This window comes from Lemur catta, chromosome 2, assembly GCF_020740605.2.
Source record: "Lemur catta isolate mLemCat1 chromosome 2, mLemCat1.pri, whole genome shotgun sequence".
NCBI classification, from domain to species: Eukaryota; Metazoa; Chordata; class Mammalia; order Primates; family Lemuridae; genus Lemur; species Lemur catta.
In genome coordinates, this window is record NC_059129.1 from 16021761 (window position 1) to 16040448 (window position 18688).

Sequence of the window (18688 nt, forward strand, 5' to 3'; positions counted from 1 at the left end):
ATATGATCGTAAAGTAGCAAAAATGCTTTGGCCAATCAGGTGCCTTTTCCTTACCATTACATATTCCAATTTCAGTTCTTACTGAATATGGCGGGTCATACATCTAAATTATTTAATAAAATGTTTAAATTAGAATACTCTTTGCTAAAATCTATTACTTTAAAAACAGCAAGATGCGAGCTTTTCTACTTGGGAATTAAAACCCTACTGCTCTCTACAGTCACAACGATGAGGAGACTCACAATGATGCCAGAATCCCTTCATCCTCCGGCGCTGGTGCTCAGCTGCCAGAGGTTGGCGGCCAAACCTGCTTGGCACCAATGATCTCTCCCAAGAGTTTATCTTAATCCCACTAGCCTTAATCCAACTCTTTAAGACTAAATGCTCTAAATGAATAACTTGTTTTCAGGAATTTGTCCCTCTGAAGTTTTCCAAGTGAAAACATCATGTCATAATAAACGACTGTTCTGTCCAATGAAGTTACACTTTCTATTTGAAAAACCCAGTGGCTATAGCCAAAAATGGCTAATAGTAGATTCATAAATTCCAAATATTGGCCTTGTGTGTACTTCCAAGAATAATCTAGGGGATTTTGAGATATTAAAGGTTAATTCTGTAATACAAAGATAATTGTAGTGACCTGGAATTTCTTTTGTTAGGAGAATTCACAGTATGGACTGGTCTTTAAATACTTAGCTAACATCTTAAAGAAAAGTATTTTTTAATGTAAAATTTCACTTATCTAATAATTATAAAGTACAGTGCATTACAGTGTTGCAGCAGATAAAAAAAATAACCTTCTGGAATAAATGCACCTCAGGTAACAGTGGTATTAAAGAACAGGCATAATTCTGGTTTATAGTTTTTCATCTAAATAAAAGGAAAGATCTGGGAATAAAATTTTGCTGTGTAACAAGTATGAAGGTGTTAAAAGCTCAGCCTTCATTAGGGTTTACTCTGTAAATGGCTCCCACACCCAACCGGGCGCCCCCAGACTTCTGGGTTCGTCACCAAGGAGTCAGGAAGGTGGAACCACGCCTGGGCCCTCCTCCTGGTTTTAAAGGTTGCACTCTTGGTTTTCCCCTTCTGGTTCCCACAGTAAGTCATACTCATGCCAAAGCTGTGAACACTCTGGCTAAGGAGCCCACAAAAGGCTTAAGGCTCGAATCAGCTGATGAAGTTAACTGTACACTAATGAGAGCCTTATGGCATCCAAATGTGAACCCGAAGGCAGACTGAGGTGAGCTCACAGCGCCTTTTAAAAAGCTCATATGGTTTAAGAAAGCAAATGTAAGCATGCTAGAATACAAAGGAATTTAAAAGAATTCAGTGTAGGACCTTTGGGGAAAGATTTTTTGGGGGAGCGCTCCTGAGAATTTTAAATATCAAATTAAGAAGCTCCATGCAGTTAACTTGCCCTTAAGATACAAAAATTAAAAATTAAAGCTCAAGACACAGAGGACACAACGTTCAGTGCCGACTGCACCCGAGCCCTCATTTGTTGGATGCTGATGAGCCAATCAATGACAGGTCAATCACGCTGGGAAGTGCAGAACGCGGGGGAGAGGCTTACCAAAAAGAAAGAAGATATTCTTAGTATCCTATCTGAGTGGCTTGAAATGAGGCTCTCAGTCTACTGACATCTACCTCTTGAATTCAGAGCATTTCAGCTCAAAGTGCTTCTGATGAAAACGAAAGGAATGTCTACACGCTACAGAAGGGCCGGCCCATTGACTGCCATGGCCCGGGGTCAGATGGCCGCTCCCAAACACAAAGGCAAAAATAAGCACATATGCAGAACACGGCTAAGCAGGCGCGTTGGAGCTGCAGCACGGGCTGAGTGGGGGCTACAGACCTTAGTCCCGGAAACCTTCCCCACCTGTGAGGGCAGTAGGAAGGGCATCTATTGGGAAACAAACAAACAGACAAACCAATGTGGCTTTGTTGTCTTCAAAATTAAAAGCTCTGGTGTCATCAGAAAAAAAGTCATTAACCGTTTATAACCCTCGCAAGTTATGCATTATATTCCTGAAAAAAAGTTATCAAAAGATATTTTTCAGAGTTAGTTAACCCTCATCATTCGGGGTGTACTGGTGTTGGGTATACCCTTGGCTCATGAGCTGAGAAATCACTCAATACGGCTGGAGGGCCCACAGGTGTATTTCAGCTTCGTTTCTAAAAAGCCTCCACTTAGAAAAATTTAAAATTAGGCTGCTGTAAGAAATGATTTGAGGCTCCTAATTACTGTTTTTAAAAAATACACTAGGAAAAAAAAAAAAACCTAGCAATCCTTAAATAGTAAATTTAAGCTTTTGGGATGGAAATTTTTTAAAAATCATAATTAAACAAGATGGTCATGTTCTAGACTGCCTATAAAAAAAAAAAATCCCATTAGGTAGTCCACTGAAATCTATATAATTACCGCCTCTCCAAAACAGGTTTCCACTGGGATTACAGGAAAATCTTGATTTTCCTCCCAAGCCATTGTGGACTAGCACTGTGATACAGTCATGTCTTAAGATCTCCACACCCAGAGCATCCAATTTGGCATACATTGTGTTTTTTAAAGTTATACCTGAAACTCTTGACTTACTATGAACATTTTTACTCTTAGAAGGAAAATAAGCATTTTAATGAGGTATTCCCTAAGAAATGAATTTTATGCTCATGTTGTACAATAGTTCCCATCTGGATTAAAAGTCATTATACTTAGAAAAATGTAAGTGCAGATAGGTCTTAGACACATACTGCAACTATAAATCAGGGGTCAGCAAACTGAAAGGGCCAGGTAGCAAATATTTTCAGCTCTGCGGACCATATGATCTCTGTCGCGACTACTCAACTGTGCTCTTTTAGCACCAAAGCAGCCATGGGGGGCATGTAAACAAGTGGGCGTGGCTGTGTTCTGATAATACTTTAGTTTGGGGCCTGCAGGTGTAGTCTGCTGACCCCTGCTACAAATCAGAGCCTAAATGAAGGGAAGTAGTACAAAAGCAATGTAGAGCAGGTGCGGAAGTACGGGCCTGATTTCCTACTTACCCGTTACTATTTTGGAAGCTGTCGGTGCGGTGTTGGTCACGTTGCCATCCGCAGCTGGGTGGGCACCAGGAGGATGGGGGGGTGGGGGCATGCTGGGTCGGTTCCTCGGCTTTGGTACTGGTCTCGGTCTTGGTAAGGTTCCAGCATGCGGCTGCGCCGTCTCAGGGTTACTCACCGCCTGGGTTTGAGAGGCTGGCAGGCCCGGGTTCTGTTTTCCTAGGGGTGGAGTACTGGGGGGCGTTGGAGTCTGGGGAGGGGTGTGAGATGGCTGCTCAAGTCCGTGCTCGCTGGGCAAGGCCATGGGGGTGGGCAGACCTTGGCTACTGGGTTTGGTGTGCATCAGCGGCGTGGCCTGGGTCGGGGGCTGCGGCGGCGGGTGACTGGGAGCTTGGATTGGAGACAGGCTGCTGGAGTACCTCCGGGGCGCAGAGAGCTGGGAGGGGGCTGAGGGCTGGCCTGGAGTCTGGCCTGGGTGCTGGGTGGGAGGAGAGGGGCTTCGGGTGCATGGCTTTGGTGACAGACTGGGTGGCTGCTGAGATGTTCCTGGAGAACTCTGGCCCCCAGGATGGCCAGGAGGTGGATTTCCTGGTTTCGGGGGTGCCGGAGCAGGTTTTTTAACAGCTGCACAAAGAGAGAGAAACACCTTTCAGAAAGAACAAGGCATCAGCGCCACCTTGGCCAGGAGCCCAAGGTAAATCTGACAGTAATAAGCCACACTGACAGCACGTACCCCTGATGGCATGTGGTCAGGACGCACCTCACTCTGTTTCTTCCTCCCTCAAAACTATAGCCCCAGGCCAACCATCAGAAGGACAGCTGACAAATGCAAATCGAGGGACTTTCTTCTAAAAGCCTGACCAGTACTCCCCAACACTGTCAAAGCCATGAAAATACAAAGCCAGACTGAGAAACTGTCACAGAACAGAGGAGCCTAAGGAGATATGACTACATGCAATGTGGCCTCCTGGATGGGACCCTAGAACAGAAAATGGACATCAGTGGAAAAACTAGGGACATCTAAACAAAATATGGACATTAGTTAACAGTAACGTACCAGCATTGGTTTCTCAGCTGTAATAAATGCACCACGGTGATGTAAGATGTTAACAATAGGGTGAAACTGGGTGAAGGGTATAGGGAACTCTAGTGTCACCTTTGCAACTTTCCTGTAAGTCTAAAATTATTCCAAAACAAGTTTATTGTAAAAATTAAGTACATTATACACATAGAGGCCTTTAACAGCCTATCATTTTAAATTTCAATGAGAAGAAAACTCAGGCTTTTCAATGGCAAAACTGCTATTTATTCTATTTTCCCTGTCTTGGTTGCAGAGAAGATAAAAAGAATATGGACTCAGAAATATATTTTTCACTATATGCAAAATACACTTGCTATAATAAATTCACCTGTTTCTTGAGCTACCTGAAACAAGTCACTTTGCAGTGAGGATCATCAGACTCCAATAAATACAGTTAGGGGTTAACGCATAGGGCTCCCTGGTTCATATGGAATTTCACTGGCTCCAACATCTTTATTGAATCATGTGCCTTTTTAGACCAGTTTCAAAGGCTTGGCACTATCGACATTTTAGGTCAGTTAATTCTTTGTTGTGGGAGGCTATGCATGTATTATAGGATGTTTACTCACTAAATGCCACTAGATGTCAACAGTACCCTTCTCCCCATTTGTGACAAACAAAAATGTCTCCAGACATTACCAAATATTCCAGGGTGAGGGTGGGGGCAAAATCACCCCCAGCTTTTCTAGATCTAAGAGGCACTTAAGAGATCCCAGACCCACAAGTATTTATGGAGTGCCTCCTCTGTGACAGGCACGGGACAGGGTCTAGGAATTTGGGGATGCATGAGACAGGTAAGATCTCAGCTCACTAAGAGCTACTTGGTGACACTGGCAATAAATGGAAAAAAAAAAATTTCAGATTGAGAAAAATGCTCTGAAAGGAAGAGAGTGACATGCTAGAGAATGACTTGTGTGTGTGGTGGGAATGGGGGATGGTCACCAATTCAGAACAGGTGGTGGCTGGGAGGGGACACTCACGGAGTAAGTGACCTTTGAGCTGAGTCCTGAATGATAAGAAGGAACTGAGTGAAGATATGGGATAGAATGTTCCGGAAGAGAAAACAAATACAGAGGCCCTAAGGAGGGAATGAGCTTAGTGCATCTGAGGAACAGGGAGCAGAGTGCAATGAGAGAGGGGGGAGTGTAAGAGCTGGGCTCAGAAGCAGGCCCCGGCCAGACCACAGAGGGTCCAGGGTGGGAGGTTGGCATGGAAGCTACTGGAAAGTTTCAAGTAAGAGATGACATGATCTGCCTGGGGTTTTAGAGCAATTTCCCTGGCTTTTGGGTGGAGGCCTACAAGGGAGACAGGTGGGAGTAATTCAGATTATGTTCATCTGGACCCAGAAAGCCCTGACCCCAATTCGGAGGGGACAGTGGCTCCTAGACCCACAAAACCGGGGTAGTACAGACATTCTGGGGGGTTCCCAAACAGAGTGATGGCTTGGAGCACCAGCCTCCTGGAAAACTGGGAGCATTTTTTGAGAAGTCATTTTTTGTGTGTTAAGCTTTGTAGCTCCTAAGAAAAAACACATTCTTTTTTTTTTTTTTTGAGACAGGGTCTCGCTTTGTTGCCCAGGCTAGAGTGAGTGCCGTGGCGTCAGCCTAGCTCACAGCAACCTCAAACTCCTGGGCTTCAGTGATCCTACTGCCTCAGCCTCCCAGGTAGCTGTGACTACAGGTATGCGCCACCATGCCCGGCTAACTTTTTCTATATATATTTTAGTTGGCCAGATTATTTCTTTCTACTTTTAGTAGAGACGGGGTCTCGCTCTTGCTCAGGCTGGTCTCGAACTCCTGACCTTGAGCGATCCACCCGCCTCGGCCTCCCAGAGTGCTAGGATTACAGGCGTGAGCCACCACGCCTGGCCAAAAAACACATTCCTAAATGTCTGCTTTTCTGTTCTCTATTTTTTCCTTTCTCTTTAATTATTTTTCTCTTTAATGACTGATTTTCCTGCTTGTCATTTTATAACAGACATGGAAAAGATCTGCTTGAAAGCCTCACAACCTGAATCTTTCCACAAACTCAGAGCTTTGCACACATCCTTCCCCCAGGACAAGAAGGAAGGGTGGCCACTCACCTCGGCGCAGAGTATGAGGGCTTGGCCCGGCGGCATTATGGGCTGGGCCAGCAGAGAGCTGGTGGGAGCTGGCAGCTGCCTGGGTCTGGGTTTGGCCAGTGGTCATCTGACTGCTGTTTCTCCCTGGAGCAGGCGTAGGTGCAGCTGCAGCTGCAGATACGGAGTCCTTGGGCTTGGGAGGACTACGAGGAATCAAAGTCAAGTTAGATGTGAAACACTCCCAGTATTAATAGAAAAGTTAAACGTACTACACTATAAACTATAAGATTCCAAGCGGAGTTTTCACTTGAACAGGCAGGGAAGGAGATGATCTGAAATTTTCAATAGCTCACACTGGGCCTATAAAGCTAATGTTTACTTGGTGTCACATATAACTACTTATTTTATGAGATTGATTGCACTAGACTGGCCTCTATTCTGCCACTTCAGTATCATGATATGAAATTTCAGCTTCTACTGTGCTTGTACTTAAAATGGACATTATTTAATAACATGAAAGGGCTTTTGGATGTTGACGTGTACATTGTACAAAACTAAGCAAAAGCTGGGGCAAAACAATACCCTAAATTTTAAAGTGCTTGAGTTATTATCAATAATTTGGACTTGAGGAAAGAGAAACTCTGAGAGGCTAAATGATTACTCAAAAGTCCAGAGTTGGTACTACTGAGATCAGAACTCAGGCTTCCTACTTCCTGGCCCAGAACCTTTTATACCAAACGTTAGAGCTACGTTTGATCAAGGTCACCAAAGAGTGAATGCCATTAGTGAAATATACACAAAAATATCTATAAAATTTTTAATCATATAAAAAACAAAGAGCAAATTGATAATTGGCATTCCATTTGTCCTTCTGTAGTGAAGACTAACTATTGTCTGAAACAATATAGTTAAGCTTGATTAAACAAACTGAATGTCATGGGGAAATGAAAATGTATGAATTTGCTTATACTTTTTTTCTCAAACAAAAAAATTTAAACCAGAACAAATATGTGCATGGGGCGGCATCACTGACAAACCAATGTGGAGGTTACCATGTACATATAAAGCCCTGGGAAGTGTGAAGCCTTCATTTTTCTTAACCAAAGAGTGAACTTTCCTAAATCACATGAGTGAAAATGAATTCAGGGACTGCTTTGCACGAAAATGAATTCAGGGACGTGCAAAGCAGTCAAAGCTCAGCTGGGATGACTGAACAAAATTCCTGTCTCATAAGCAACTTCGCACACTGCAAGGCTCTCCTCCCATCCCAAAGAAGATGAGAGGAGAGAGTTCTCCCGAGGCAAATTCATCTCACCATGTGCGGAAAGAGTGTGTGGATAAAGAGGCTGTCCTTGTTTTATGCACATTTACTTTATTTTATATATGATCATTCAATGTGTTGTAGATGGTCAAAGTAGAGAAAATGACAATAAAAATTCTAGCACACACTCTGTAGCAGGGCTCATCTTTTATAGCAGCTGCCAGTTCCAAACCATGAAAGAGACCACCTGAAGTAGCCTCTGGTGGTCATCTGCCCAGATCAGTGTGCAGAACTGAGTTAATGCCAATTAAATAAAAATCTCAAATTTAAGGTTTCTTTTATTCAAAGTTGCTATACGTCTGCAGCCCACTCCAGGTGGCTTATCAAAAGGTTAAACAACTAAAAGAGCCTTTTAAGAAAATCTACCATCTTATCTTCTACCTTGGACTCATGTGTCAACTCCCCGACAAGATGGAAGCTGAGCTGGGGGGGTGGGGTCATAGTCACCTCGTGTGCCTAGTACAGTGCCTGGCACATACCAGTTAGTACATCTGTTTGATTGAATGACTTAATGAATGAGTGAGTGAGTAAATGAATGGATGCCAGGAATACTAACATTTAACTAACTTGCTACATTCAAATGCTTACTATTAGCACAAAGGATGACAACAAGCAAATGGTACATGAATGCTGATAGTACACATCAAACAGGTAAGAGAGGTTTGTCATACTGCCAGACATGTATTGGCTTCCAGTTTCCAGCACCACAGCAGTACGGCAAAGAATGCAAACAAACGTTGCTTTCTTTTGAAAACAGAAAAGGAAGCAAGCAATTTGCGATCTTTTTATCCCCGTCCTTTGCCAACTGGAGGAGTGAAAAGCCAATCTGGCTCACACCACGCTGGGGCCATTCTTTGGGCATAGATGCCATGCCCAAAGGCCACCACCTGCAAGAAGGCTGGGGCGTCCAGCCTCCACTGCCAGCAGAAGTCAGCCTTCTTACCTGCCATCGCTTGGGCTCGGCCCCTGCTCCAGTATGCCCGCAGAGGGGACAGTCCCACCCCCGGAGCTGCTTTCAGCCCTAGAGCTCTGGGGAGGGGGCTCTGGGCCTGCTGGCGCCAAGGTGCTGCCATCTGTGGGCGGGAGTGGCGGCTGGAAAGCAGGGGATACATGCTTTCTATTTAGGGTGCCACCCCGCCGGTGGGCCTGGAAGTCCACAAGCTTCACACCAAAGCTACACAGAAAGAAGAAACAGTCAACACACCATGCGAGCCGACTACTGAGACAGAAGCCCATCAGTCCACATGTGTTAAAACCACACATGGGGACAGCCACCCAAGTTGCCCCGCATGCAGTGAAGCGGCAAGGACCACACTAGTGGTCATCCCTATTAACAACGAGAGCAATTGCGCTTGGCTTTAAACCTGAGCAAAGCCAACAAACCTGGTACTGATCAATATCTTTGATCAATCTGGGTGTCAGCAGCTGAAAGCAAACAGACAGGCCTCATCTCCCGTGACACCGTGTTAATGTGTTTACTTCCCTACTACCTAATACCCATCTCAAAACTGTGTTTGAGAAATGAGGCTGAAGCCCAGTCTAAAAGGCCTATCAGTGGCAGTGTAAGGTAATCACACTACGCTGCCTCTTAATTAGATCAAATGTAGAAACATTCGTAATATGCACGTACAAAGAATACATCTGAAAAATATACAAGATGGGAAAAAATAATTGCTTTTGGGGAGGCGATGGTGGCTGGAGGACAGAGTAGAAGGAAGACTTAGTTTTCACTAAGTCGATTGGTGCATGGACTTGGAAACTTTTTTCAGTTCAAAAAATAAAATGATACATGGCTCCCTGATCTCCTGTACGCTGCTGCAGCTGGCAGGGAGAATCCACCAGGTGGATAACTGAGAATTATCTGTCATGTGCTACCTAGACTCACAGCACTTTATTTATTTATTTATTTATTTATTTATTTTGAGACAGAGTCTCACTCTGTTGCCTGGGCTAGAGTGAGTGCCGTGGCGTCAGCCTAGCTCACAGCAACCTCAAACTCCTGGGCTCAATGGATCCTTCTGCCTCAGCCTCCCCAGTAGCTGGGACTACAGGTATGCGCCACCATGCCTGGCTAATTTTTCTATATATATATTTTAGCTGTCCATATAATTTCTTTCTATTTTTAGTAGAGACAGGGGTCTTGCTCTTGCTCAGTCTGGTCTTGAACTCCTGAGCTCAAACGATCCACCCGCCTCAGCCTCCCAGAGTGCTAGGATTACAGGAGTGAGCCACCGCGCCCGGCAGCACTGCACTTTAAAACTTCAAATATAAAAAAGCTAATTTTGTTATGGATAGAACTTGTCATCAGAAAACACTACCAAATGTGTGAATGAGCGTTCAGATAAGTAAAACTTCTGCACAGAATACATATGGATTTCAGAGTGATAAAATAGGAAAGTAAAGCACTTTCCTTTGCTATGGGTAAAAAAAACCCAAACAAAGCAAAGCAAATAAACAAAAAACACACCTCACTGTAAGACTGGGCAACCAAAATAAAAGCTTGTCATTTAGTTTGAATGTAAAACTATTTCTAAAGAGATTACATATACTCAAGAAAAGCATGTCACTTCGAATAGGCCTCTTAACTCTGAGCAGTGTAGGTGAATACAGTGGCATTTCATCATACACGTTGGATAGGTTGGCATCTGAAGGCAAAAGTCACAAATAGTCTTAATTATTCTTAATTACCACTATTTATCTTTTTTCCCCTTTCCCTCTTTTCCCCCTAATCAAGTACATTTTGGTGAATTTGCATTACAACATGTGTATGATGCCATTCCACTGTAGGGCTGACCACACAGACCACCACGTTAAGCTTGACTACATACGGTACGAATGTTAAGTGAGAAGCCGCACACCTACTTTATGGTCAGATTAATGCTTGCAATGACCTACAGCAGAATTCCTGAAACTCTCTGGATTCTATCAGTCATGGGTGCATTGAGGGCCACTCTCAAATCCCAAGTCCACTGAGCCAGTACCAGATACCGCAGGTCTAACAAGTCTTCTACGTGGTATCTACTTCGGGTTTGGAAGTGAACAGTCTAAACACACCTCTCCTTCTTCACCAAGTCCCCTTCCATCACCGCCATGCTGGCAGGCCGCTTCCTCTCCAGGGTCCCCGAGTCAGAGTCGTTTCCAGTGTGGGATGAGTGATTAGAATTGGGGGTGGTGAGAGGTACAAATGCTTCTGATACGTTAAATTCCACCTCTGCAAGAGGAAAAATAAGTGCATGAGACATAGAATGCAGGGGTCAAGGGAGCTCTAAGAACCCCCCCAATGGGACAGGAACCTCATTCTTCATTCCACAAGCCCCCATATTTCATAAGTGGAAGCCCCTGGCACTCTCTCTGTAAGGATCGTTTATCAAACCAGTGGGCAGTAACATAATAGTACAAGAGATAGGGGAGAAGGTATGATTCAAAATACAAGTTACACAACCCTTCTGCTTTCTCTTTAGTGGGAAAAAAAACTTCCATAACACAGAAGAGGACAACGAGCATGGATTACTTATTTGAATTATTAAAAAAGTGAGAGGTATTTACACTCATAAAATAGAAATAAAAGGCAACATCAAGTCCATACTTCCTATGGCAGTTTTTGTAAGAATCATTTCCTTTATGGAAATCTTGGGCAGAATGCTAATACCATTCATCTATCACATCTTGGCTCAGCAGCCTTCACGAGGGAGGTGTGGTTCTTGACAGGAAGACAGTGGTAAAGCACAGATGAGCCCAGCCTGGCCTCATGGGGCTTATGCTCCAGCAGACATGCCACCAGGGCTGCTCTGGGGGAAGCAGGAGGGGGAGGTCCAGATTCCCAGTACCTGCCCAACCAGCACCACTACAGGAGGCCACGGGAACCTCTGTGGACCCCTGGACCGCAACAAGCCTAGTCTGAAAATCTATCGCCTACAGGATGAAATTCTAATTCTCCAACATGGCCAACTCAGACCTTCACTAACTGGCCCCAGGTAACCTTTCCTGCTTTGTCTTCCACCTTTACACAAATCCAAAATCTAGCTAGAGAAACAAAAAGCCCTCTTCCATGTGGAAAACTCTTGCATATTCAATGTCACCTCTTCTATAAAGCAATCGCTGGCTCCTTTTGCCTAACGCCAGAGTTTGTCAAATCTCTCTCCATCTAGCTATCTTTCTAAGCTGCCATGTGTTATAATTTTTCTGTTTATGTGGCTGTCTTGTCTGGTGGCTCCAGTTCCTCCAAGGAAGACTGCAGGTCTCACCAGCAAACATATAGCACCTCATGAGTATTTGACATACACTGGCTGAATATATTTTAGTTGAAACTAAGTGAAATACAAAATGATGTGATTATCATTATGTCCAAATATGAATGCAAATGAACAAAGTCTGGAAAGAAATATGAAAAAGTGAAAACAATTATGTAATACTGAAGGGATTACTCATGTACTTTCTTCTTTAAGGAGACTTTTTTTTTTTAAAGAAATGGCATCGTACTTTGTCACCCAGGCTAAAGTGCAGTGGCATGATCATAGCTCAATGCAGCCTTAAACTCCTGGCCTCAAGCGATCCTCCTGCCTCAGCCTCCTGAGTAGCTGGGACTACAGGCGTGTGCCACCATGCATGGCTAATTTTTAAAAAAATATTTTTAGAGATGGGGTCTTGCTATGTTGCTCAGGCTAGTCTCAAACTCATGGCCTCAAGACAATCTCCCACCTCAGCCTCCTGAGTAGCTGAGATTACAAGAAGACTTTTTATACTATTATTGTATTGCTTTGGCAGTCAATGAGATTGAAATGATAAGTACCTTCAGGAAAGAACCAGTCAGCATGCTGAATGATGGGCTCAATCACGGCAACCACGTGGACAGACGTGGCTGCTGCCATTTCCGCAAGCGTTCTGCAAAGGACATTCGCAAAATTAAATATTTCCCCTAGGCAGCCTCTAATTTCTGCTGGTTGTATCAGGGCAAGTCAATTATTTTTAAAGGATAAAATATTTAAACACAGATGCAAAAATCAAATTCACAAGGTCCTGACCTACGAGTGTAGCAGTGGTCACCCAGGGAGAAAAATTAGGCTGACTCTGCTGTCACTCCTCAGTCTGCACTGTGACAACAACCAGTGTCCATGGTACACAGGCCCTGTGAGCAGTTAGCCAGTAAACACTGGTGGTGTATCCTTTTTGTGTTTTTGTTTCTTTCCCCAGGGACAGGGTCTCGCTCTGTTGCCTAGGCTGGAGTATAGTGGTGCGATCATAGCTCACTGTAACCTCGAATTCCCGGGCTCAAGTGATCTTCTTGCCTCAGCCTCCCAAGTAGCTGGGACTACAGGAACATGCCACCACTCCTGGATCATTTTTTAATTTTTTTGTAGAGATGGGGGTCTCACTATGTTGCTCAGGCTGGCCTCAAGCAACCCTTGGCCTAGAGCAATCTCCCCCACCCCTACCTCAGCCTCTGAAGTTGGTAGGATTACAGGTGTGAGCCACCGTGTCCGGCTTCAATGTGTCAAATGCTGGTTTTAAACTGGCTTGGAACAAGGGTTGCACTTCTCCACTGGCACAACAGCATACACTGTAACTACCTTGTAAGACCCCAGATCAGTAAAAACCAGTTGTGCTGGTAATGTCACTAGGAGCATGCATTGTTGCAGTGTCTCTTATACCAGAAAACCTGAGCGCCCATATTCACACTTAAGGTCACAATATATATGGACTAGTCTCAAGATGAGTGTTCAGAAGTTAAAAGTGACTGATGCCAGGGCTCAAAAGGAAGAAAATAAGTAAGAACCATTACCCTGCTGCCAAGCTCATGTTCCAGTTGGGAGCCAGAACACCATAAAAGCCAGCAAAAGGCCTGCCATTTACTGAGCACCTACCATGCTTCAGGTTCTTCCCCTCATTTAGTTTTTATGAAAACCTGTTTTGAGGCCTATTTTATAAATGAGAACACTGTTTTCCCAAGAAGCTTGATCTCAGGTATGACTGCCTCAAACCTATCTCTTGTTTCCTATTATCGCTCTGACCTCACTTCCCACCAGAACATTTTCACCCCATTTTCCAACCAAGCAACAGTTCTAGCGCCTTTCCAATTCCAGCTTAAAAATGCAAGCTCTGCCTGCAAATTATCCTTCACATCCTTCCTCTGATCGGAATTCTGGTCAGTCTTTGCGCCTTAGAACCCTGGTGGACTGGGAGAAACAGTCCTCTCATGTCCTTTTCTGATTTTTCTTTTTGAAGATATACCATCTGTCTATTGATTTGCAAGACCTTTTCATGTATTCTGGATATTTTTGGAAGAACTCTTTCCTAGTTTGTGAACTGCCTTTTGTTTAAGGTGCTTCCTGCATATATATATATACACATACATATATATATATATATATATATATGTATGTATGTTTCTAGCTATTGTAGACTCAAATATATCAATTTTAAATCTATCATTTCTTATACTGTTTTTATGCTTAGAAAATTCTTCTCTATCCCAAAAGCTGACAAATATTTACCTACCATGTTTATGCATCACTTTTTATGTTTAACCCTATCTGGAATTTATTTGCTGTATGACATATGTAGTTAATTTCATATATCTATTTACCTTTAATTTTGCTTTATGATATTAGATCTTTGTAAGTAATCATGAGTGAGTGCATGAATGAAAGACTGTGATTCAAAAAGGTCATTTCTCTTTTAACGGAAACGTGAATGGTTCATGATTTTACGAAGCTGACTAACAGTAACAGAAGGCAGGGAAGGGTGATGGTTAAGGACACAGGCTCTATGCCAGCACCTGGGCTCCACCACTTCTCTGCTCTGCCACCTTAAGCCAATTACTTGTCCTTTCTAAGACTCAGGGTCCTCATCTGCAAAAGTGAGGACAACTGTACCTGCTTCGAAAGGTCATTTGTGAGGAACAAATGAGACCAGCATTAAGCCACCAACAGAGTGGTGACTTCGCAGATTTCCCTGAACCCTCTCCTCTATTCAGTTTACATTTCTCAATGCCAACAAAATTATCTTTCCAAATACAATGCGCTCTTCTGCTTAGGAGCCTTGATGACCTCCCATGACCTGGAAAATAAATTCTAACACTTCAGCAAGACGCGTGAGGCCCTTCATATTCTGGCGCTGGTCTACCCAGCCACAAACTAATGCAAGTTATACAAGGTCATGTGACATACCCCTCACTGCTGGAAACCAGGCCCTTTCATGCTGCAATGCAACGCCCATCCAGATCCCAGCTGTAGGAAACTGTTATTTCATCAAGGCACAGCTCAAGTGCCATTTCCTAACCAGAGCTTTCCCTGAACTTTTCAGCCTGAATTATGCTCCTTCATCTGTGTTGCCATCATACTTTATAATGTCTGTGATACTAAGGGTGGCCAAATATGCCACCCCAAAATATGCCCCTCTGGCATAAGGATTATTTTGAGTTAATGGCACTTGAAAAACAGCAGACGCAAGAAGGGTGCTCTGACCTTCCTTTTTCTTCCTGAAAGCAGGAGATAAACTCCCGTGTGAAAAATGCCCTCCCTATAACTGGGCATTAAGAAACATTATCACCAAAGACAGGGAGTCAAGGCCAAGGGAAATCTGTCTCAACAAACCTTGTTAAACTAATCCTTAATTTCCTAGGCACTTCACAGTTAACTGCCCCAGCCCAAGCCCCTTTGTCTTGTCATGTTTTCCCAATTTATTACTTTTTGTCCAATTTAGTATAGAATAAGCAATCAGCTCTAACTGCTTCTTTGGGTCTTCATTTTCCTATGGAGGCTCTCACGTACATGTAAAAACTTGTATGCTTTTCTCCTGTTAATGTATCTTATGTCAATTTAATTTTCAGGCCCAGCCAGACATCCTAAGAGGATAAATGTGAAGTTTTGCCCTCGCTACGGTATCGTAAGCACATACACAGATGTGTGTGTGTGTATCTTATCACTGTACTGTTGCTACGAGGCTGCCCGACTGCTCAAGAGCAGGGGCTTTCTGAGGACTGGAACAATCTCTCCTACATCTCCATGTGGCCAGCATCTGGGGCAGCACCCAGTTCACAGGTGTGGCCTGAGAATGTTGGCAGAATGGAAAAAACAAATTTCAGAACATCCTGTGGTACACCTTAATCTAGAATGCGTAGCTTGAGTTATATTTCTATTCATATTATCAGGTGGAAAGAAGTTAAAATAACATGATATGGGGAAAGATTACTTACCCTTCATTTTTGGCCCATAACAAGTTAGGGCCTAACACAATCGCGATGTTGCTGGGAGTCATTTTATTAATGTCGCTGGTCTGAGCAAGCTTTGCAAGGAACTTGATTAAATACCTATGGAATAAAAGAGACGGGGGAGGAGCATCTTCTCTGAAATACTTACGGGAATGTTCTCACTGCCCTGGTGCTCAGTCTCAAGGTTGCTCAGGTACTAACTGCAGGGTGTTCCTAAATCAGAATCTGGCTCAGATGAAGCATTTTACAAATTTCTTGTGTCCTTTGTTTCAGAGAATATACTAATTAGTGCTTAGAGGAAGAAAATAGCTCAAATGTATATCTCAATGGTTCATCACTGTTTGCTGTTTATTTTTAATTCATTTCTCCTTTGTGTCCTATCTATTCTACCCCCAAATTACACTGTGATTAACAGTGGGCTCAATATATATACATTTTTTAATATATATATTTATTTTTTAGAGACAAGGTCTTGCTCTGTCACCCAGGATGGAGTGCAGTGGCAAGATCATAGCTCACTGTGTCCTTGAATTCCTGGGCTTAAGCGATCCTCCTGCCTCGGCCTCCCAAGTAGCTGGAATTACAGGCATACGCCACCATGCCTGGTTAATTTTTAAATTTTTTTTTGTAGAGACACGGTCTCATTATGTTGTCTGGCTGGTCTCAAACTCCTGGCCTCAAGTGATCCTCCCTCCTTGGCCTCCCAAAGTGCTGGGATTACAGGCATGAGCCACTATGCCTGGCTGTCAATATATTTTTAACACAAAAATAGAAGCATAGGTATATTGCTTAAAGGAAGCTGTATTTGTATTTATAATTATGAAAATATCCAATTTATCATACAGATATACTCTCTTATGTATAAATACAGTAGTATAAATGCAAAACATTAGGAACCCAACTATCTATCAACAGGGAGCTAAATAAATTATAGTATATCCATAGAGTACTCTGCAACCTTAAAAAATTAATTTTGTACTAAAATGGAAAAATCTCCAAGATGTATTAAGCAAATACATTAAGATGTTAGGCAAAGAAGGCAAAGGGGAGAATGATGTTTACCATATACACTACCATTGGCTTTTAAAAAAGGGGGAGTGAAAGAAAAAAATATGTATGTATGTATATATGTATATATGAATGTATTTGCTTACACATGCATTAACTCTTGCTGAGAGGATATATAAGAAACTGTATATATTAGTTGCATCTCAGGAGAGGAAACAGGTGGTTGGGGGATGGGAACAGGAGAGTAATTTTTTTATTGTGTATCTCTTGAATTTTGAACCATGGTAACGTATTCCCTATTCAAAAAACAATTAGTAAAAATTAGATAATAAAATAAAAGGCCAAATCCCAACCTATAACTGCATTCCCACCATAATACATTGAATAGGTAAGGAGTATCTGTCATTCCAAGCTGGGTGTGTTAATCAATGAGGGATGTTATAAATACCAAGCCACTCATAAGGCAAGGCTGACACTTCAGGTATTAGAAGGAAATATTTAGCTTAGCTTAGTGATAGAGCCCAAGACTGAATTTAGGGTCAGGTAATATACCAGAAATAACACCTGGCAAGTATTTGTGGCTTTTGATCAAGTTCTCTTTGAGAATTTTCTTTGTTTGGTTTTAAATGACTTTATTCCCTGGGGCCATCTTCCTTTTCTCTACACTTCTTCAAAGTTACATTTTATATCAAAGGGAAAATAGAAATTAAATTCTAGGAGTCTGTTTCATGGTAAATTTTCTTAGTACCATAATTCTTCCATAAAATAATATGTAATCTCTATTTCTTGAAATTTTATTAGTAGGATTATGATTTATGCTCTATTTAAAATAAAGGAGGTAGCATATATGAAAGACATTACAGAGTACAATTATTGATTGATTTGCTTTTTACATACTAGAAAATTAAGACTCCAAACCTAACATACAGTTGCCCAAACTTTTCACAAGAGTTTTTTTTTTTGCTAATAGTTGCAGTGGTAAAATGATAACTTACATATTAATACCAGATACTGATGCTTCACACTAATATACATCAAATCCCATTCCCAGCAGCCCCAAGTTGCTCTCCAGTGTTTTTTTAATGTGCCAAGTATGCTTGAATAAAAGGGCATCTCTGCTGGTGATTAAACCTATCTTGACTCCAGAGTCACTGTGGTGCAATCATACGTACCTAAAGTTAACGAAATTTTGTGGTGGCAACTTCTGACATGTTCTCCATAAATCTTGAAGTTTTTTGTCTTGATCTTGCACACTGACAAAAAACATTTTTAAGGATAACAATTTATTAAAACACATATTACCTGTGTTATATGTTATTACACAGGTAACACCTGTGTATTAATACAGTAATATTAATATAGTAATACCTGTATTAATATGCTATATTAATAGTGATGCTTCCATTTGACAAAGAAGGTACAGTTGGAAAACAGCACAGATTTTGGAAATAAACAGATGTGGAGTCAAACACCAACATAACTATTTATATTGTTTACATGAACCTCACCAAGACTCAGTCTCCTGATTAGCTCTTGTACTACACAGCTGCAATGTACTAACTTTCAAAGACACAAAACAGGGACCTGTAGGGAGGAGTCTGTAGAGTGGGGTCAACTCTGCCTGCTAGGGAAGAGAATGTTAGACGTCTCCATAGTACCACTTTGTACTTGAAACAGCCTCCAGAACTAAACCATTCGGGAGAGTTACAGATAGGGGTTAGACATAATTATACTTTAGAGGCTAGTCGATGCATCACCTGGATGGAGGCCCATGTTGACATTCTCAACTATAGAATCAATATACCAACAGACATCTTTTTTAAGTTTATTTCCTCATAAGGAAGAGTTTGGGCGTCTTAGAGAGAGAGAGAGTTGAGGGTAGGAGGAATGAAGGAGGTTATCTAATAAAAGGAATCCCACAACTCCCCTCTACCTGACACGGATTGTTGGGTTCCATTTAATTCAGTGGCA

General features: G+C 42.4%; 1 protein-coding gene across 5 annotated transcripts in view; it reads right to left on the minus strand.

Moving 5' to 3' along the window:
- The window catches only part of ARHGAP17 (Rho GTPase activating protein 17), a 76005-nt gene that overhangs the window by 6120 nt on the left and 51197 nt on the right, over nucleotides 1-18688 (minus strand). For 2 of the 5 annotated variants that reach the window (XM_045542817.1, XM_045542821.1), the window contains 7 exons: nucleotides 17890-17970; nucleotides 15695-15808; nucleotides 12290-12381; nucleotides 10555-10711; nucleotides 8444-8674; nucleotides 6201-6382; nucleotides 3040-3660 (listed from right to left, as the gene is read on the minus strand). In XM_045542817.1, the coding sequence (XP_045398773.1) occupies nucleotides 3040-3660; nucleotides 6201-6382; nucleotides 8444-8674; nucleotides 10555-10711; nucleotides 12290-12381; nucleotides 15695-15808; nucleotides 17890-17970 (1478 nt within the window). Of the gene's footprint in view, nucleotides 1-54; nucleotides 104-1855; nucleotides 1904-3039; nucleotides 3661-6200; nucleotides 6383-8443; nucleotides 8675-10554; nucleotides 10712-12289; nucleotides 12382-15694; nucleotides 15809-17889; nucleotides 17971-18688 lie in introns of all 5 variants that reach the window. The other 3 variants (XM_045542819.1, XM_045542818.1, XM_045542820.1) reach the window with 3 other exon arrangements.